General features: G+C 34.2%; 1 protein-coding gene across 4 annotated transcripts in view; it reads right to left on the bottom strand.

Annotated features, from left to right (window-relative positions):
• Positions 1-22500, bottom strand: part of KDM6A (lysine demethylase 6A) — a 258225-nt gene that overhangs the window by 47503 nt on the left and 188222 nt on the right. Inside the window, exons 11-17 of one of the 4 annotated variants that reach the window (XM_027875477.1) lie at positions 10178-10276; positions 9768-9987; positions 9084-9218; positions 8474-8629; positions 7743-7838; positions 5638-5742; positions 4495-4893 (exon numbers count right to left, since the gene is read on the bottom strand). In XM_027875477.1, coding sequence (XP_027731278.1) covers positions 4495-4893; positions 5638-5742; positions 7743-7838; positions 8474-8629; positions 9084-9218; positions 9768-9987; positions 10178-10276 — 1210 coding nt within the window. The remainder of the gene's footprint in view (positions 1-4494; positions 4894-5637; positions 5743-7742; positions 7839-8473; positions 8630-9083; positions 9219-9767; positions 9988-10177; positions 10277-22500) is intronic. The other 3 variants (XM_027875478.1, XM_027875475.1, XM_027875476.1) reach the window with 3 other exon arrangements.

Here is a 22500-nt window from a genome sequence, read left to right as displayed (position 1 = left end):
ATATTTAAGCATTAGAATATCACTGTAATTGCTATAAATTCTGACACAGGCATACATAAAATGACCCAAAAAAGGTTCAATAATCATTCAATTCACACTGTACTTTAAATAGCCCTTATGAACATTATGTTACTTTGTTCTTCACAACAACTCTGTGAAGTGGGAGACTTCAAGTATTATTATCCCCATTTTGCAGACAAGGAAACTGAGACTCTTGGATGTGAAGTAACTTGTCCAAGATTAGTAAATGGTGGAGTTCAAACTTAAATGTAGGTCTTTTGACTAGTTCTGTCTGCTTTTCACCATACCATGCTGCTGAATCAACATCACAAATCAACACTGATTCAACGACTGCCAGAGTTCATTAAAATATTATAAATTTTTATTAAAAAAAAAAAAAAACCTTAAAGATTTCTAGCATTCATTCTGTCTTTCTGAATATTAAAATCCCACCTTTAAATAAAACTACCTTCTTGTAGTAAAACAGCTAGTAAGGCATTAGAGAGCTAATGCAGGAGAGGATAGGTGGCTTGCCTGTCACTGCTAAGGGAAGGGGTTCTAATCGCTTTTCCCTGCTTTCCTTTTTATTGCTGTATCCTCAAATCCCTTTTCTCATTCCTCTCCGCCTTGAGACCTCAACCCAACAATTTGCATCTGGGGTTATTTTAGGAAATATGGGCAATTTTAGATGTCTGACTTGAGATATAAAAGGCCTAGCTTAAGAAGAATGGTGATAAATGATTATTCCTGAGATTTTAACTTTGTGATTGCTGAAGACAGTAGCATTTCTTGTTTTAATACTCCTAATTAGTAAAGTGATTTTTAATTATAGAAAATAAATTTCATGAGTGTTTTACTGTATTTTAAAACTGAATTATTAGACCTAACAAGTTTAGGCTTGGTGTGAGTATTTATTATCTGTAAACTGTCCTCTATTATGTATGAAAATATTTAATAAAATGAATTTTCTCCTTTAAGATTTTTCTTCTTTAGTCAAAATAATCCTGTGTCTCTTGTTCTCCAGCAACTATGGAGACATACTTGTCATCTACTTACCTTAACCAGGTCTTAATGAGAATGATTTAATAATACTAAGAATCTCGAGTTCTTTATATGAAAGCCACTAGAAGGACAAAGTATAATAGTTATTCAAAGTGTCAATTTGGAAGAAGGATTATTCAATGGAATTATGACACACTGGAAAGCTCTGTAAAATTTCCGCTTGAGTTATAAGGGAAATATCTCTAAAGGCACTGATTTCATTTCAGAGATTTTAAGTAATTGTTATGGAATTTAATCTCTCAGGAACACTGACTAAAGGAATACTAGGCTACAGTCAATACGTCAAGAATGTCATAATTTCAAAATGGCAACAGAATAAGTAACTTGAATGTACGACGTTATCAATACCATGAATCTATATGAATACACATATCTCAAATGATTGACACCCCTAATATAAGAAAGCAATTTGGTTAAGCACATAATATTCGCCTTCTGGAAATCACTATTCCTAAATCATGCTAAAAAATTAAATACACACAAGCAAAAAATCCCACTAAAAACCTAAAATTATCATATACAGACAATGTCTATGCCAACTACATATAGAGTCTGATTATATAGTATTTTGTATAAAATAGAAATGTGTGAAAGTGGAAAAAAAAAACTAATACATATTAAAATGAGGATAGTCTCTTTGTAATGTCCAAGGAGTCAATTATTTATCAAAAAATTTTTGAAAATTGTTATTGGCTAAATGAGGATGAGTACAATGTCAATAAAAATAATGACACAGCATTTTTTTGTTTGCTTTTGAGGGCACTTTAAGATATTAATAACAGTCTCTAAAGCAACAAAATTATCTGAAAAACGCCATTTTGCAATCAAGGTAGACTTGGAAAATTTTTGGCCCAATTATCTGATGTTCTTTCGCTTGTGGAACTTTTCCCATATTTTGTACAACATAAAACTGAATATAACCGATATATATTATTAGGGATAGGAAGGAATTTAATCACAGAAAATTGAAGCATCATGTTTACTGAAATGGTTTTAAAGACACAGTTTTTATGTAATCGGATACTGAACTGTTTTTTATGATATAGCATATAATAGGAACTTAATACTTCTTGATTTGACAATTCAAATACTACTTCTACATGAACCCTTTCCTAATACACCTGTTAGTGTCCTCCTTCACAAACAACCTTGCATTTGTGTATATATGTATTTGTGTACTTGTCTTTCTCATTAAACTGTAAGATTCTTGAGAGTAGAGATTGTTTCACTCTTTATTGCCAGCACCGAGTACACTGACTGGAACTGTTTTAATAAATTAAAAATAGTACGTTAATAGGACAAGTTTGATGGACATAGTGTTACGAAACCTGTTTTCAAGTTAAATAATAAATGTCCAGATTATCTACCAAAAAAGAATAAGATTAAAAATAACTACTTTTAAGAAATCCATTCTTTTCTTTTTTCATTAGGTTTATGACTATGAAAATGGTCTTTTAATTATTTGGCTGAAACAACAGTTTATTTTGTCTGTAATAGACATTATTAAAATTCTAGCTCAATAAAATTTACTATGAGTATATTTCCTGTTTAGTTTTTGTTTCAAGGCTATTGCATGCCTTACCCTTGATATCCTTATTTTCCTAAGAGAATTAAGAGTCTTAATAAGGTAAAAATAAGCAGGCTTTTTCTACAATCCAACTAAGTAACCATTCTTATCTTGATTAACAAAGGTCTAAATTTATTCAATAATCTAGGGGAAAATGATTGATCTCAATTATCAGATTTTCAGTTCAAAGAGCAATGAAAACTCCATAAAATTCTACCAAGTAAGATAAAGTATCTCAAAAGACAAAGTATTTCCTAGGCTACCAACTCATACTGCCACTAAATTTAAAGTCCATGATTATGTGTACAACTACACTCAGTTACTTACGTGAAACAGCCTTTATTATTTGTCTGAGTAAATACCAGAAATGCCACAATGTTAATATCACTGAGATGGGTACTAATCAATTAGCAGATTTGAGGAAGTTAGCTATTACTAAGCACTACAATCTCCCCTGCACCCCAAATGGATGCAAGTCTTTAATTTAGGCATCTTTCTACTTTAAGTTATGTAGAACTACCTTTGGCAATGTCCAAACTTGGGCAACTAAAATTATGTAGTTTCATGCTATCAAAAGAAGCAATGCTCAGCCACTAACAGAATGACTATCTCTGGAAAGGAAGTGCCAGTGCCATTCTCCTGAAACATTCTGGGAAACAACAGTACTTGGTCTCAAGCACAAGACCTTATTAGGTAGGCTTCATTGTAGTGGTTTGATTGAGGATTTTATATAGCTCCACTGCCACTTAAATCCCATTTTCCTTCCACTGGGAAAGAAGTATATCTTTTTAAGTCCCAGCATCGCAGAATGCTAGAGCCAAAAGTGCGAAGAAATCTGTTAGTCACCTTTCACAAATTCTGTTGGTTTGGTCCCACTACTATGGAAAGCAATTTGGAATTATACTAAGAAAGTGACTAAAATGTCCATACCTTTTGACCCAGCCCCTCCGCCCCCAGAGATCTCACTGGTAGGCATAGCCCCTTCTCTTTGCCCTCCCCAAAAATCAATGATTAAAAAAGTCACTATACACACCAAAATTATTTACAGGAGCAAGCTGTATAATAACAAACTAGAACTGAAAAAAAAAAAAAGAAAAAGAAAAAAAAAAGACACCTATCAATTGATGAAAGGCTAACCAAAATGTGGTGACTAAAATAAAAAAAAAAATTACTGTACTAGAAGAAATAATGAATAAGAACATAGGGAAACACTGGGAAGACTTATATGAACCGATGACAAAGTGAAGAAATCAGAACCAGAAAAATAATATATACTATGACAATAAAAATGTAAATGGAAAGAACAAGAAGAACAACAAAACCCAAACTGAATGCTATGAAATTGAAATGGCCAAGCTTGGCCCAAAGAGAAGAGATGAAAATTCACTTCCCAACCTTCTTTGAAGAGGTAGGAGACTACAGTTGTGACACCTAAGGCTAATGTGTTGACAATTTTTTTTTTTTTAAAAAGGCATTTCCCCCCCTGATTTTGTTTCTTTTGTTTTTCCTCTGTTTACAATAAGGGATGGCTCCCTGGAGGAAAAGGAAGATACTGGGAAAAGAAGAAATAATATAAAACACATCAATAAAAACTTAAAAGAAAAATCACGTATCTATACCAATGGCCTGCCAGACATGGTAAGGTTGAACTTGCACTGAATATGCCCATATATACTACACCTCTTAAATTATTTTTAAGATGGCAATAAAGGTCCTCAAGTCAACCTTTCTTTAAAAACAAGTTTTTCTAAGCTGTACCACTCATTCACCAAGCTTTCCCCCCTTCCCCCAAGGCTTAATACGATGAAAATAACAGGCAAGTTGCTAGTTATATCAAGCCAATAATTCTGTTGTTAACCTATTACCTGAGTGGAGTTAGAGAGTTGGTTTTTCCACGGCTCCTCTGCGCTGCTGGTCAGGTTTGTGCGGTTATGAGGTAGAGTGAGTGCGTTTCGCTGCAGGTAAGGCACGTTTCCATTACTTCCACTTCCTGTTATGTGATTATTGCCTATCAAAATAGTGTCTGTACTACCCAGCGTTCTTGCGGTACTGCAGGGAACTGGGCCTGCTGGAAAGGGTCCATTTGCCAAAGGCTGTCCAGGGCAGGCTGGACGGATTCCAGGCTGAGTGACATTAGGCACTCTGGTTAGAGCAACCTGTGGTTGCTGACCAGAGACAGAGTTTGTAGGCAGTGATGAGTCAGCTGTTGGCCCATTAGGAATTCCAGTAGCTCGTACCTGTGCAACTCCTGGAGTTTGTCTCATCTATGAAAAAAAAGGTAAGAAACATAATTACTCATGTGAATCAAAAGAAAAAGAGTATGGTCTTAACATGCAGTCAATATGTGATGAATTTATTGCAATGTTTACTTCTGCTGGCTAAAAATATACATAAAATTATAAAATTTTTTAATCAAACTTTCTGGTATAATACAGACAAGTTTTTTCTTATATGTTGAGTATGCAGGGAGTCAAATACCTTAAACTAATGGGGAGAGGAAGTTTGGCTAAGCTGAATACTCAAAATTTTGCATAAATTTCCCTTGAGAAATATTAAAGTAAATCATCCTCAATTATTCAGAAAAAGCCTAAAACCAGCTAAACTTAGCTTTACATTTTCAAATCTAATCTTTCTTTTTGAATTTATTTTGCACATACTGTATCATAACGTATCAGTGAATATACTGTATCCCCGTAGTAGAATGAAGGTTTCTTGAAGGTCTAACTCACTTTTATATCTGTATTACCAAATGCGCTTGCTGTACCTGCACTGAATAGGCTTTTTAAAAATGCATGTTATTTGACTGATTTTTAATATTTATCTTTTCTCTAAAAACCTATTTCTAACACTTTAAATAAAGTCATCAAACAGAATTTTAATAAAAAGAAATAGAAGGTATTTATTCTGGTAAAATAAGTAGGCATGAAACAGAATTTAAGATGATTTCAAGCTTCAAAAAACTGAGAAAATATACTTTATAAATCATAAAGAATCACTTTAATACACACCTGCTGATGTTGTTGCATCAAAACAAACTGACTCTCCAGTTGTTCCAGCATTAGTTTCTGTGCTGGATTTAAATTATTTCTATTTGCACGAAGCTGTTCCAAGTGCTAGAAAAGGGCAAATGGAAAAGAAAAACCAAAAATTAAAATTCACATGCGCCCAATATAAAATGGTCACCATGTTTATATACAGAACAAATAAAAAGCCAGATAAAGAACTTCCAGCCATTCAAAATATTAAAACTACATGACGTGTAGTCTCCTTGGTTTTCAATTCAACCTCTGTTACAAAAATTTGATCGATGTACATAATCTCCTGACCTCAGCTTCTTTAACTATAAGATGAAGGGTTATGTGTGTTTTCTCAAGTTCCTTCCACCTCTACAATTCTACTATCATAACTATTATTAGATTTAATCATTCAAAGAAAGCAGGAATCATATAAGACGGTTATATGTCAAAACCTACATTTCCTTTCATTCAGAAGTTTCAAAAGGACGATTCTGATTAATGAATTAGCTTTTCTATGATTTAACATTTTCCAGCAATACAAAATATTCCCTTATTTTTAAATGTTTTAATCTGGCTACTCTGAAAGACCCCATATGATCTTACTCATCTCATGTCTTTCATAGGCTTTGATGAGATAAACACTCCATTTATTCAGTGTGTATGGCCTTCTATAAGAGTCCAGATTGAGAAAACTGAGGCCCAGAATGGTTAAGTGACAGAGCTGGATTTGAAGGCAGGATCTCTGACTCTTAATCCAGTTTTCTTTTTTCTGAACCCCAGCACCTCAAACAGTGTTGTTAAAATTGAACTGCTACTCAGTTTTTACAGGTAGTCCTTTTAAGGTGTTTCTCACACTTAGACATCAGATGATCTGGTTGCCTTCAGTTCTGCTACAGCGGCAGCTGCTGCCTGGGGGATGAGGAGGGGTTAAGATGCAATGAAAAATCACATTTCCTTTCTCTTTCTCTTGACCCTCACATTTTCCTCCAAGTAAACAGGGACAGGTCACAGTATTAGTTAATTCCCCATTACAAAAACAAAAAAACCCCAAATACCACAAGTTTCATAATCAAGATTCACCAAATTTCACCTCACTTTCTAGTTAAAGCAAAACTTATTATAAAAAACTTCCAGAAGAATTTAACAAATTTCTTAAATTTTCTTCCATTTTACTAGAAGAATTAAAATCTTACATATTTTTATATTTCTTAACCACTAGAGATCTCAATTTAAATAGCATACGCTCAATAGCAGTATCTCCTTGATACCTAAAGTGGAGTGTTTTCTTAATAGCAGTTTATTCTTTTCTAGTGACATTTCACAATGACATTTGGCTTTAGAGATACAATATATTTAAACTACAATGATAAAATGTATAGCACATCAGTCCCATACTGTGAATTAATGGCCTATACTTCTCTTCTTATTCCGTTTAGCACTGACTCCAGGTTTCCCTATTATCACAAAATAAAGGGAAAAAAATACGTTTGTAGTCAGTATACCAAACATATACAATCAAGATTTTGCTTTATGATGAGTAATTTTACGACATAATTTCCTGTATTTCACTGAATGTAAAATGAGGCAATGCTTCTATATTCTGGTAATACCTGTACTATATATTAGGGATACTATATATTAGGAACCAAATAGATATATTTGATTCTACCTACATCTGCCTTATTTTCTACCAAGATATGCCAACATATACAGAGATATACATATGAACATGTAGATACTCCAGTTTTTATAGTAACAGCAAAATAATTTTATTTCATTTAATCCTCATGGCTAACACTGAGGGTAGTATTACATTTACAGCTGAGAAAGCAGAGACTTAAGGAAGTTAAATTAAACTTTTCCCAAAGTCACGAAATTAATAAATGTCAGACTAGACTCAAATCTAGGCCTTCTGATTCCACATCCAGGGTTTTGAGTTAAGCCTAATAGCACATGTGGCATATGATGAATTATTGAGACTGGGTTTATTTTCAAGGGAAGGATAAACTTTCCAGTAACATAATTTTGGGGACCTAAAACAAAACAAAACAAAGACCTTTCTAAATGTTAAAATACTCTTTTCTTGGCATACATACCTGTAATTTCTGTGGTGTCAAGCACCATGAATGAACTGGTTGCTGTGCTGGAGGATGTGACACTGTATGGCCACTACTCCAGGTATTGGAAGTATTCTGAAGAAAACATGTTAAAATGTTAAAATGATTAAAGAATATGGTGGTTGGCCCAAACAACAATAGCTAATGGGGACTAAATGACAATGAATTGGAATAAAATACTGCAGTTTATCTATGAAATGATTTTAAAATACTAAGTTTTTTCAAAAGTAAAATTATTAAATGATAAATAATTTGAGAAGTTAATACTAAATTTAGGGGGAGGGGAAATCATTAATAATATATATAAACATATTAATTCTTTAAAACCCACCCTCACACCCACCACCCTCAAATTATGAAACAAATAATTCCTTCTTAAAAAAGCATGCTGTCATTTAGACCCAATGTTTTATTTACTTGGATGCTACTGGAGAGTGATGGTGAAAAGCGTTTTAAAATCTTAGCAGCAGGGAAATGGATAAAATGGCCTGATGCATGTAATCTGATAGCTAGCTTTATTTACTATGATGCTAGGATTTCATGATGAAATACAGTGTTAAAAATGTATAATTATCAGAGAAACTCAAACCTTTCACTCCCTGATGTCCACAAGTATAAAAATCAGAACCAATGATGTTGCAATTTCAAAATCTTCGTGCATTTTGGGCCTGTTTTTGGATTGGGGTTTTCTAGTTCTCTAGAATATATACCTTTGTTGGACTAGATGTTCTTTTCCTCTTGGCAGGACTGGACAGGTCATCTACTTGGCTAGAAGGAATCATGTGTAGTGGCAAGGATTGCTGTGAAATTGGTGTTTGACTGAGGCCTAATACAGGTTCAGTATTTGGATGATGAGGTTTACAAGCCTAAGAATCACAGAAGGAAGACAAAAATATGGTTCTATATACTCTTAATTCTTTCCTTCAAATTAAAAACTTTTATAAGCTGCATAATTTTCAAAGCTATGTGGACATAGCTGATTACAATGATTGAAAATCAAAATCAAATGAATTATCAGTGGAGGAATGTGTACCTTCCTTGGGATTTAATTTTTTTTTTAAATAATATAATCACTGCAGCATTTCTACTTGAGAAATCTCTCTCAAAATCATGAAAATCCACAAAGGTTCTAAATTGGTACCCCAAATTTCTCCCACCTTATAGGGAGTATTACCTTGATCTAGAATCCCTTTGTAATTAAATCAAAGGCTTTTTATTATCAACAAAGCCAGTCCTGCACTTAGTAAAATAAGCTTGACCACTAAAGATTGAAATAACCCTTAAAGCTGGGTACCTGCAGAATATAACCCAACTTCTCACCTGCTGTGCTGTGTTCATGGCACCCTGCCTGGAGGTAAGCTCTGCGGGAATTGGTAGGCTCCATGCCTCCTCAATACTAGGAAGTAATTTAGTTTTATTCTGTAGACTACCTTGTGGAAGGTTACACAACTGAGCCTAGGAAAAATTATGTAAAAAGCAAATTTAACACAAGCCTACTTTAGTAAGAGCAAGTCCACTAAATCTTCCTAAATGCTGTAACTAATTATGTTTTAAAGAAAATAGATTCTAAATTTGGGGTTTTAGAAAGATGCTAAGGATAAAGAGGGTAACCAGAATATAAACCTTTGTGAGAATCAGAACAAAGTTGAGCTCTCATAATTATTATCTTATGAAACTTCAAGCAAGAGTGAAAGACAGTGTTTGTGTTCTTTCTCTAAAATGCTATGGAAACTTAAAAATGTAGACATTACACAGAAAAAAAAGTTATGTAAATCAATATGCATCAACTGAGTAAATGTGCAAAAGAGCATATTAGAAATACTTTATATCTCACTTAAAAATGGAACATAAAATAATACTGCAAGCTATGATATGTATACAAAGTATGGAAACAGATCATAAACACCATGACACAACTAGACAAACTTGCCAGCCATCCACCCTCTTCCTGCCTGCTGTGTCATGGAAAAAGTATCTCTTTTGTAAATGCTATTTAAATTTTACCTGTAAATACTTAATCCGTGCTGCAAGTGCAGAGGTATTACTACAATTTTTGCTCCTAGTTGCATTTAAGTAGCATTTAATGGCATCCTGGGGCTGGTTGCAGGACTCATACAGAGTGCCTAGGTCCATCCAGGCTGCAGCATGGCCATGGTCCAATTGCACAGCACATATATAAGCCTGTAAAGCATCCATAGGCTGATTTTGCTGTTGGTATAGCACACTAAAAAAAAAAAAAAAAGAAAGAAAAAGAAAAAGAAAAGAAAGAAAAGGGAAAAAAATAAAGAAAGAATTAAATATTCTCTAAAGAGGATTATTAAGCCCAACAAGAAATATAACATGTGGTACAGAACGCAAAGGTCTTTGTCTTAATATATAAACAATTTTATTGTTTATCTTATATAACATCTTACCCTATTGAACACCACGTATCTGCACTTGCTTCTGATTTATCAATTGACTGCCTATAAGATATAAAAGCATCTTGAACTTTCCCAATACTTGAATAGCACCTGAGAGGGATAGGGAAAAAAAAAAATCAAGAAAATTTTATTACTATATTATAAAATGCTTCCACTATTCTAAGGAGGTATTGTATATTACTAAAATATAGAAGAACATTTAAACTTCCATAAGATATATTTATATTAACTAATATTTCAACAAACACTTAGCTTGAGTAAAAAGTACAGCAGTCTTTTTTTAAACAATGGATAGGCTGAATAAGAGTATCACATTTAGAAAACTGTCAAAGCCTAAATACTGTAAAATCACAACACTTCCTGAGAAAAAAGGCAAAACAACCAACCTGTTTTTAGAATTTACAGTAAAACATACAGTTCTAAACAAAAACAAACCAAAAAATGATATAGGTAATACTGGTCTACACAAGGAAGGTTATAAATTTACACTGTGGTTCCCAAGGAAAAATAAACTAAAAAGAAGATTCTGGGAAGTATTTTTTCAAAATTAAAAAAAGAAACTGTATAAAATTAGCAACATGAATTATAAGATCATAAAAGTCATTTGAAAAAGGACTGTTAACCTTATAGCAACAATTTTACTTTAAAAATTTAAAGATAACTTACACTGACAATTACTAGACACGATTTGCATGATGAAGCATTATTTCAATGAATCTGTATTCACTCCCATCAAAGCAAGAAACAACTTTTATATATCTTTTAATCCTTTGCAAAAAGTTTTCATATCCACACAGAGCCTCTCCAATGTGGGATTCTTTAGATCTTTTTCCATTTTATGAGTACCAGGGTAGCACTTGGGATGTCTACGCTTATCCTCTGCTTTCAAATGATTAGCTTACCTAACTTGTGCAATCATAGATTTTTGCAAAGATATCCCTTATTTCTTGGTCCTAGTTCCATCGAGCTCTGGAACACTGCAGAATCACTGTAAGAACTAAACCCATCTATATAAGAAAACCAAAGTAGATTAAGAATGTCTATTGTGCAGACTACTAGTTAGAAGATCAACTTATAGAGTGAGTCTATCTGTACATACATGCTCCAAGACGATGTTGATGTACAATGAAGTAGATCAAATACTGAACAAGGGAGCAGGCTAGATTGTCTTTGGAAAAAAAATCACACAGTGCTTTAATGATAACACTAACCTTCTCCTGGGTGAAAAAGCCCACCTTGTTAACAATATTTGGCCAATGATGCTGTATAGCAGTCTCCTAAGAATTAGTTTCAGGTCACTCACAGATCAGAGGGAGAGAGATCTCAGGCATGAGCTGGCTACAAAATTATACTAGTGAATAATTACACAGAAGAGGCATAAATTTTATCATTAAAGATATATATTCCTGAAAAAAGGGAGCCAATGTCTAGTACAGTGTCTGTCACATATTAGGCATTATTTTTAACTGAGTAAGCAAGGTCAAGAGATAACTGATGAAACTGTCTATGTTCTCAAGAACACATATGTCAACAATGCCAGAAGAAGGTCATTAAATTTACTGGGTAGGGGTAAATATGTAGATTTTATTGGAAATCATGGACAATAGTCATAACAGAATAAGATGTGGATGGAATGTGATCTACATTAGCTACATTTGATGAGATCAGATTCATTTAAGTATTTTTCATCCCCTTCTTCTGGGACAACTTAAAAATGATTTGTCAATGTTTTCAAGATTGTATAATGGTCAGCACAGACTTCCTTGACTCATCTACCTGTTCTTCCCAGCTGTCTTAAGTGTAAAATCAATTTCTTCAGATTTGCATGAGAAAACTGAGGTTTTCCATTCTTGCTGACAATAAGTAAAGGTTTTTAGAGAAATACCAACAATTTGTTTTTTCTAGCTATCTATTGTTCTCTTGAGAGTGTCTTCATAGCTCTGAAGGTTTCATGGTAAACCGGATCACTTGATTCTAACATCAAGTTTTCTATGTGCTTCCCCCCGCATCGTTTTGAAGTGAGGATCGTAATACACTCTACCATTTTCCTCTGTGGTGTTTTACAAGTAAGTCTGAATTCTATACAGGTTTTCTATACTTCAGTTTCTCCCTATTTGGCAAGATCAAATATTCCCTGGCCAAGATAGTTCCCAGGTTCTTTTGGCTACCTAGTTGTGGTGATTGCTCTATACAGTTTCACAATAAATGGTAATAATCAAGTTCAGTATCTTTGTCTTTTCACACATTTCTGTATCGATAGTTCATCTGAATAGGTCAGGTAGAAGGACTTGCAATTACATGAAGGAACTTCTCGTCTTTATCCTTTGTTGTAATTTGATGCCTATTTTCATTTTTGTTCGACTTGAACTAGCCTATGGTTTGACTGCACAGTTTTCCATCAATTTCATTTGGGGGAGAGAGTGGGGGTGGTGGTTAGTTGACTTTCATCCCGTACTGTCTTCTAATCTGTCCAAAAAAAGAATTTATGATATAAAGACATGAAATATCGATATGGTCAACAAGTCTTTGACCTTTCTCATTCCTAAAATCTGATTCAACAATACTTTTTTTAAAATTCTTCCTTGTATCAACCCTCTCATTAAAACCCATGACTATCAAAGTGTATTTTTCACTTGGTCTGAAATATTTTGTCAAATTATTTTCTACCTTTTCATCCTCTCCAACAGATGTAGGCTCATAAGCTATGATTATCTTCATGGTGGTCTCTTTGATTATACCCATCATGAGCACTATAAGAAGAAATGATGAAGTATCCATGAAAAGATTTTTATTATTGCCTTTGGATGCACAATGAAAACAAGTCTATCAACTCCATAGTCTCCTACTCCAAGGAGTCTGTGAACCATTCTGCCATTTAGAGGCAACACACTTTTGTCTTTTGCTTTACTTTGTTCATTGGAATATTAACAGTGTTGCTCATCTGTATAAATAGTATGACAATGTGTTGGTAATTGGACAAAAACTATATATTCAGAGTGCCAGTATTTACAGATGACCAACATTTACAGGTGTTTTAAAAATTTTGTTCTTTAATACTTTTTACCTCTTCTTTTTTCCACCACTGCAATATACTTAAAAAACTAGGCTAGACTACTGTTGACAAGACTCTCTATACTTAGAAAATAGATATATGGACCAACTCTGACGACCTTTTCTCATTCCTAACCTCTCTGTGGCATCTGGCACTGCTGACCATCCTTCTCTCTTCTTTGGTTTTTTGTGACAATAGCTTTTTTCATGTTTCATCTCCTACCAGTCTGACTTCATCATCCATATCACACCCACTCAGCATGGAGGTATTGTCTCTTATCTATCAACATCTGATGATCTCATTAGTTCCCATTGGCTTAAAGATAGTTTCTATGCTACACAGATCGAGATATCCAGCCCTACCTGTTTTGAACTCAAAACTAGCACTGCCTTTTGAACATTTCAATCAGTCAATCAAGTAAAAAGAATTTATTAAGCACTTACTATATGCAAGGTACTGTGCTAAGTAAGTGTTGGGGATACAAAAAAAGGCAAAAATATATCATTAAAGAGTTTAAATCAGAATTCATCTTTCCCTCAGAACTCACCTCTCTTCTGAACTTTAATAAAAGGCACTACCATCTTTCTAGTCTCCTAGGTTTGCAAATAATTATTTGCATTATGCTTATTACTACTGACAATATACTCATACCACATATTCCATTAGCTGCTAAACTCTGTCCTTTTCTTTACATCTGTTTTCTTCTCACTACTTACATAGCTATCAATGAAGTGTGGTCCTCTTTCTTGGAGTGTTACCATGTGCTCTAAATTGGTCTTCCTGCTTCAAATATTTCTCCTTTTCAAACCATATGCCACATAGCTGCCAAAGTGTTATTTTTCCATAACCACAAGCATTATCAAGTCATTCCCAAATGAAATAGATGTCCATAGTTATGTCCTTTAGGATAAAATAAACTCCCCTACTTGGCTTGTAAAGTCCTTCTAATTTTCTTGCAAATTAACTTTCCAAACTATGTATTCATGCCTTATGTTCCCACATATTAGAGTGTAACAAAAAGGAGTGGGAAAAGTAAGATTTCTCAAAGGTTTCAAAATGTGATTGGGAAACTGGTGAAGACAAAAGAAAATCATGAGAGATAACTGGTTTTGGAGGTTAGAAGAATATTATTTTAAAAATATATTGAAGTGATAATAGTACTTTCAAGTGGAACTGTCAGGTTATTTGTAAAGGAAAGACAGGATGGGGTGTTCAGGAATGGTTAATGATTTAAATTTCTATTTGGGAGTCACTCAGAACTGATATCTCCTCACAAAACAGAAAACAGTCAAGTTTTGCTAATGCTTAGGAAAGAGTAAGGGAACACTGAGGGAGAAGAGAGAATGGGCCATACCAAGAAAGAAGTTTTGAATTCTGAAAAAGAAATCTCTATTTTACTTGGTAGGTGGCTGGGATACACTGAAGGCTTGTGGGCAAGGGAATACAGAGTAGACTTCTACTTCAGCAGGATTAATCTGGTAATTGCATGTAGACTAGATTGGAAAGAGAAGCCATAGGCTAGAAGAGTTGGGAGGGTACTGCAATAATCTAGCCAAGTGGTAATGGTGGTAAAAATTAATTAAAGGAAATGGTCAAAAGAAAATAAGCCAGATGTGACAGTTTTTCACCAGTGAGAAATAGAAGGGATTAAAATATTTACTAATTTAAAAAAAATTAATAATTGTGGAGAAAAGAGAGGGAAAAGTAAAAAGTAAAAAATTCCCTAATTTTTGAGGATGTTGGTTCCATTAAGAGAAATATGAATTTCCCTACAAAGTGCAGGTATAGAGGAATCTACTTTTAATATGATCATAAAAAAACCCCATCAAAAAACAAAAAGAAGTACCATATTTAAAAAGGATACAATAGCAGCTTTCTCAATAAATATATAAATAAAACAAAGATGTTCACTTTCACTGTTATTAATTGATCTAGTTCTAGAAATGCTAATAACAGCAAGAAGAGAAAAAATTATCCTTTTTTGCTGATGACATGATGGTTTACTTAAAATTCCAAAGGAATCAGAAATGAAAACTAGATGATATAATAGCTTTAGCAAAGCTCCAAAATAAACCAATAAAAATAAAAAATATTTCTATATAAGGATAACAAAATCTCAAAGTGAATAACACAAATAGAAATCCCATTAAAAATAATGGTAAATGCATAAAATAACTGGCAGTCTCAACTTTCAAAGCATATTCAATGTTTGTATAAATTCAATAACAAAATCCTCTTTAATAGGTGGAAGAATAATCAGTGCTCATAGATGGGCTATGGCACTATAATAAAAATTAAATGCCAGTAAACTTTATGTTACAATATTAATACAATACCAACCAAACTATCAAAGGGATACTTTACAGAGTCAACAAAATATTATCAAAATTTATTTGGAAAAAATACTGGAAAACATTAAATACTTAGAAAAGAACTCCCACAATAAAAACCGCTGGGAAAATGGGAAAGCATTCTGGCAGAAATTAAGCTTAAACCTTCCACCATGTTTTTAACAGTATAATCTAAATAGATACATGACATTAATATTAAAGATCACAACACAGAGAACTTAGAGCAAATAACATAATCATTCACGGGTAGGGAAAAGAAGAAAAGAAGGGAGAAATTCAGTCAATAAATACTTATTAAGCACCTACTAAATGCCAGGACCACTGTTAAGTACTGGGGAAATAAAAGAAGCAAAAGGCAATCCCAGCCCTCAAGGAACTCACAATCTAAATGTGGGGGGGTGGGGACAGAGAAATAATAAACAAATATATACAAGCAAGGTATAATACTCCAATAAAATAGTAAATAATTAAGAGAGGGAGGGCACTCGAATTAAGAAGGCTTAAGAAGAATTAATAAGGAGGCAGAGCTGAGGATAGAGAGAATTTCAGAAATGGAGGACAGCCAAAGAAAACACCCTGAGTTGAGAGATGGAGTGTTTTATTCATAGAGAAAAAAAAAAGGAGGTCAGCGTTACTGGATTGCAGAGTACATGGCAGGCAGTTAGGTGTAAAAAAAACTCGAAGGGACTAGGTTACGAAAGGTTTTAAATGCCATATAGAGGATTTTTGTATTTAATCTGGTAGGTGATACACGGAATCACTAGAATTTATGGAGTAAGGGAGTGACATCATCAGATGTGCTTTAGGAAGGAAGGACTGGAGAGAGGCATAACTTGAGGCAGGCAGATTGCAAAAGTGAAGGCATGATGTGAGATGAGGCATATTTGAGAGATGTTGTAAAGATGAAACCAATAGTTCTCGAGAGACAGTGAGGACATCAGGATGCCATCTACGTTTAGAGCCTGAGGAGGATAGTGGTGCCCTCTAAATTAATAGGGAAGGTAGGGGTGGGGGTAAGCATTTAAAGGGAAAGATAATGAGTTTAGTTTTGGATATGTTAAGTTCAAGATGTCTAGTGGACATCGAGTTTGAGATATCTGAAAGGGGGCAGGAGATGTGTAAATGGAAGTAGGCAGGAGAGGTGGATTTGAAAACTGTCAGCACACAGATGTAATTAAATCCACAGAAGCTGATGAGATCACCAAGTGAAATACTAGAGGGGGAGCAGAAGGCCCAGGACAGAACCCAGTGGGACATCTAAGGTTAGAGGGTGCTATCTGGATGAGGATCCACTGAAGGAAAACATGAAGAAATAGTCAAATAGGTAGGAGATTCAGGAGAGAGTGGCTCCCCCAAAGCTCTGAAGAAATGATGTGCCTAAGGTAATATTAAGTGCCAGTGTTCAGCACTACTCAAAACTTAGGTCTTCTGACTTCTAAATCAGTTACCTCTATCTAAATCTATTACCTCTACAGTACATACACTGTTTTCTCACCTATCTGAAAATTTTCTAATTTTGTGAATGATATTCACATTTTCCAAGTACCGTTTTAAAGCCAAGATCTATAATATTACATGTACCTAACTGTCAAATATCAATCTGTGACTTGAGGGGGAAAAACGAAAACAAAAAATTTTCAAATAAAAAAGAGAGTAACTTAAGAGAATGAAGGAACAACTGCAGGCAGAAAATCTGGATTCAAGTGCCCTACCTATTATTCTAGATTACAAACCACACACAGTTTATCAACATGCATTGGTGGAAGTAGATTCTATACTGTGATCTTCTGACATCACATATGGATAAAAAAAAAATAGTAAGGCCAAAGGATAACTTTGTAAACTCCGTCTTATTTAACTCTAGTTCAAGGATTAGCACTAACATTTTAAAAATTATTAGATTAAAAACAACAAAATGGAGACATTAATTTTGTTCATGAAAAAAATTTTAAATTTCATGTATCTAAATTTCCTTTCCTCTGTATTTAAAGGCTCTTCTTCTGGTTGCCAGCAGAATCTTTTATTTCTCAATGGAACTGTTAAATTTAATCACTTGTGTTTTTGAAGATTTGAGCTTTTGCTAGAGGTAACCTATGCATTCTTACGACTGGCATTTTATTTTCTGGATTCAAAGGTTCTTTACAGTTTTCTTATATTATTTCTTACATTATGGTGTTTTGTGTTTTTTGACTTGTAGTGTTCTTCTGGGAGACCTATAATCCATATGAGGCTTGTCTTCAAGATCAATGTGTTTTGAATGGAGTTTATGTTTTCTTTCAACGTTACTCCTTTTTTTTCCCTCCCAGATGATCCTTCACTTCTGTGTATTTGCACTCCTAATCAGTTGTCAGTTTTTTTTGCTATTTGGTGAAATGTCACAGATTCTAAGGTTTTTTTATCAAAATTTGTTTTGCAATTATTTTTTGTTGGGCAGGCCATAAATTCTGCTCTGACAATTCTCATTTCTTTGTTAAACCACTCAAGAAAAACATGTTGTGGTTCCACAAAATCCACAGGGTCTCTGGCCTTATAAGGTGTTGAATTATTTTCCTTTACTTTCCAGTTTTTAATCATAGATGCCCAAATTAGTTCCCTAATAGATATGGGGGGGGGGGGTGGGCATATTTCTTTCTGCTCTTAATGTCTTCCTTGTTATCTGCTTACATTCAATGTCTTTGAGTTTTCTTCCTCCTGGAATCTTTGGTACTTTCAGTCTTTTTTCTTCTTAATTTTTTCCTTTGCTCGATTTCTGACCTCCTCTCCTCAGATGGTTATTTCTATGGAGACTGGATCTCAAATCACCTTAGCCTCCCCTCCCATGCTGGGCAATTCATGGTTCACCAGCCAAGGTCTTTGCCCTAAGTTACTTTTGGGAAGACAGATTAGCACCACCTGAATACTGGGCTCTTTCCCTAATGCTTAGTAGAATGCCACATAACCCTTTTTTTCACCCTGTATATCACTATATTCTGCCCTATAACTTCTGTTCCTCAGTTCTTTGCCATGGCAGTAAGGAGAATTGCCATGCATTGTCATTGTAGCCTAGGCAGTTATCTGTCATTTGGAATTTGGATCTGAGGCTTTGGGAGGAGGGTGGCAGCTGGGGTGTTGAATTGAGATTTATTGTAAACCCAGACACAAATGCTTCCCTTTTAATCTTTTCTCTTCTGCTCTCCTGTAGACATCTTTTGCAGCAGAGAGTATTTTCATGGTGTTGGCTATCAAGGACACAGCAATTTCTGTGCAATGTGGGGTTTGGTTGCCTGTACACTAAAAGGAAGAATTTGGGGTGGGGAAGACAGGGTGTATATGTGAGCATATGGGCTGCATTTTGTTTCAAGCCCATGGAGTAGAAACACAGTAGGTACTAGGGGAGAGGAGTGCTGAGAGAGTGTAAGTTAAGCATCAGTTCAAAGAGATTTTGTTTGCCTTCTTTTAGGTTCCTAGTATCTTAGACCGTGGAGACAACTACTTAACATGTTTTAGACAGGATGGAAGGACCGTAATAGAAAACGTCTAGCCTTTCATTTTGTGGGTCACATGACAAGTATTTTAGTTTGATATAATCAAAATTATCTATTTAAACAACAAGAATAATAGCTAGAATTTATATAGTGTTTACTTTATGATAAGTGCTTTACAGATATTATCTCATGTGATCCTTACAACAACCCAGAGAGATGCTTTCCCCTAATAGTTGAGGAAAGAGACAACAAAAGTTAAGTTACTTGCACAAGGCAACAAAGTTTGGGAGGCTAGATCTGAACTTAGGCCTTCCTGAAACCAAGCTTAGCATTGCATCCAACTTGCCATTATCCGTTAGTAATCACTCTATCCCTATAGAAAGATGGGCACACCAATGTACCACTAGTAGAGCTGAGAAATGCTTCAAACATTCTAGAAAAGTAATGAGGAATTATATGAAGAAAGTGACTAAATATATTTAATGGAAAAGATTTTCTTGTTTCCTGGTTGTATTTAACACAAGCTTTTAGATTAAGGTAGTTTTTTATTATGTTTTTTCAGTTCTCTTTGTAGAGATTTTTTGTTTGTATATTTTTTAAGCATAAATGATAAGGATAAGATGGTAAGTGATTGAGGAAAAATATATTAGCATCAAACATCTTCAATAAGGGTCTAATAGTATCCAATGTATACAAGAAACCGACAAAACTGTATAAAAAACAAAAAGCAATTCTTCAGAAAGTTCTCAGAAGAACTGCAAACTATTAACAGCTGAAAGGGAACCAAGTCATTAATCATATCAAAACAACTCTTAAGTTTTCACCTCATCCACAATAACTTAGCAAAGATACCAAAACATATTAATATTAAATGTTATAAAAAGAGCCAGCTTGTATAAATTGCTAACTGCACGCTAAATATTTTACAAAAATTATCTTATTTGATTTTCTCAACAACGTTGGGAGGTAGGTGCCATTGTCATCATCTACATTTTACAATTGAAGAAACAGTCAAACAGAGGTTAAGTGATTTCACAGCTAGTAAATGTTTGAGATCAGATGTGATCTTGGGTCTTCTTGACTTCAAGCCCAGTGCTCTGCCCACTGAACCACCAAGGTTCCTTTGTTGAAGGATTAAGGAAAGATAGTAAAGTAGAAATTCATTGTCGGTGAAGCATAAGTTCATCCAATCATTTTGGAAAGCATATAAAATTATGCTAACCATATTGTAAAATGTCTATTCCCTTTGACCTCAAAATCCCAATGCTAGGCATATACTATAATGAGCTTAAAGACATAAGGAGAAAACATTACAATGTTTTCAGAATCCCTTTTGCAATAACAAGGAACAGAATACAAAATTGGGAATGGCTAAGCAACTTGTGCTACACAAAAACAAAGGACCATTACTGAGTCATAAAAATGATAAATATAAAAGACTATGATAATGTTTATATGAAGCGATAAAAAATGAAGCATGTAGGAAAAGAAAAACAATAAAGATGGTGACAACAACAATGTAAATAGAAAGATTAAAAAAACAAAACCCCTCCCACCCCTACCCCCACAAAAAACTTTAGTTTGTTGAAATTCTTATGAACAAGGTTGAACTCAGAGAAAAAATATGACAAGTGGATGGAACACTACATGTAATTTAAAATTTGTCTGTGGTGTTGGCTTGTTGCATTATTTCCCCCCCCGCCCCTTTCTATTATTTGTTGCAAGGGATGAGTCATCATAGTGAAATGGAATGAAAGCCAGGAAGATTTCTGATATATATACTTGATGTATAGCTCTGGGCAAGTCACTTAACTTCTTTTAAGCAAATAGTAAGTTGTACAGAACATGCCAACTCATATTTCCTCACATAAGAATTCTTTGTACTAATAAAATCAAGATCAAATTTCTGTCCCTTGTTATGTAACCGATGGCAGGGGGAGAGAGAAGATGATTTATTAAGAAATGTAAGTGATGTTAAAGACATCAAGGGGAAAACAATTTAGAGAGTATCAAAGGGGACTTTTCACTAAATCAAGAGGCTCCTAACTAAACAAAAAATACATTTGCCATTCTATCAAAGTAGCAATTTTACATGGTGTCAGTATCTTATATCAATAACTTATACTTGAAAACAAGTATTCTTTTCTCTTTTGACATAGTGATATATAAATTTTCAAAAAGTAAAATTACTTCAATGTAAAATACAGGATTATGTAGTAAGTTTAGGACAAGGAAAACTGAAGTGGAAAATAAGAGTATAGAACATAGGACTAACACAAATGACAAATATAAGGAGAAAGGCAGCTGTACGAAATCAAAGTTTAAATAGAAAGTTAAATGATGAAATTAAATAATGATCTAATGTTTATAACAGATCAACATAATTTTAAGTGCACTGGAGATAAATTTTGCAAGATAACAAAATATGAAAGCCTGCTCATCTAAAATTAATTCAACAAACCAAATAATGTGGCATTTTAATTTTTTATAAGTAATTTGTCATTACATAATTTTAAATTCAATCTTAAGTGTTCTTACTGTGTCTTAATTTATTTTTATTAATTTATTTTTAGTTTTCAACAGTCAACATTTCAACATTCAACAAGATTTTGAGTTCCAAATTTTCTCCCCATCTTGTCCCTCCCCCCAACCCAAAATGACATGAATTCTAAATACCCCTTCCTCTAATCTGCCGTCCCTTCTATCCCCCTCCTTCTCTTACCATCTTCCCCTTCAATTTTCCTGTAGGGCAGGATAGATTTCGATACCCTACTGCCTGTATATTTTATTTCCCAGTTGCATGTAAAAACAATTTTTTTTTTAAACATTTGTTTTTAAAACTTTGGGTTCCAAATTTTCTCTCTTCCTCCCTCCCCACCTACCCTCATTGAAAAGACAAGCAACTTGATACAGGTTATACACGTGAAGTCATGCAAAACACTTCCATAGTAGTCATGTTGTGAAAAACTAAGTATATTCCCTTAATTCTATCCCATCCCCCCCTTTATTCTATTCTCTCTTTTGACCCTGTCCTTCCTTAGAGGTGTTTGTTTCTGATTACCCCCTTCCCCAATCTGCCCTCCCCTCTATCATCCCCCTGCTCTCTTGTCCCCTTCCCACTTTATTTTCCTATAGGGTAAGACAGATTTCCATACCCAATTGAGTGTGTATGTTACTCTTTCCTTAAGCCAAATCCTATGAGAATAAGATTCACTCATTCCCTCTCACCTTCCCCTATTTCCCCTCCACTGTAAAAGCCTTTTCTTGTCTGTTTTATGTGAGATAATTTACCCCATTCTACCTTTCCCTTTCTCCTTTTCCCAGTATAATCCTCTCTGACCCCTTAATTTTATTCTCCAGATTATCACCCCTTCATCTTCAACTCCATGATCCTGTGCCCTCTATCTATCTATCTATCTATCTATCTATCTATCTATCTATCTATCT

The sequence above is a fragment of the Vombatus ursinus genome, unplaced genomic scaffold (assembly GCF_900497805.2).
Source record: "Vombatus ursinus unplaced genomic scaffold, bare-nosed wombat genome assembly UNPS02014809.1, whole genome shotgun sequence".
NCBI lineage: Eukaryota > Metazoa > Chordata > Mammalia > Diprotodontia > Vombatidae > Vombatus > Vombatus ursinus.
The sequence above is the reverse complement of the archived record's forward strand: the minus strand, read 5'-3'. Positions and strand labels throughout refer to the sequence as shown.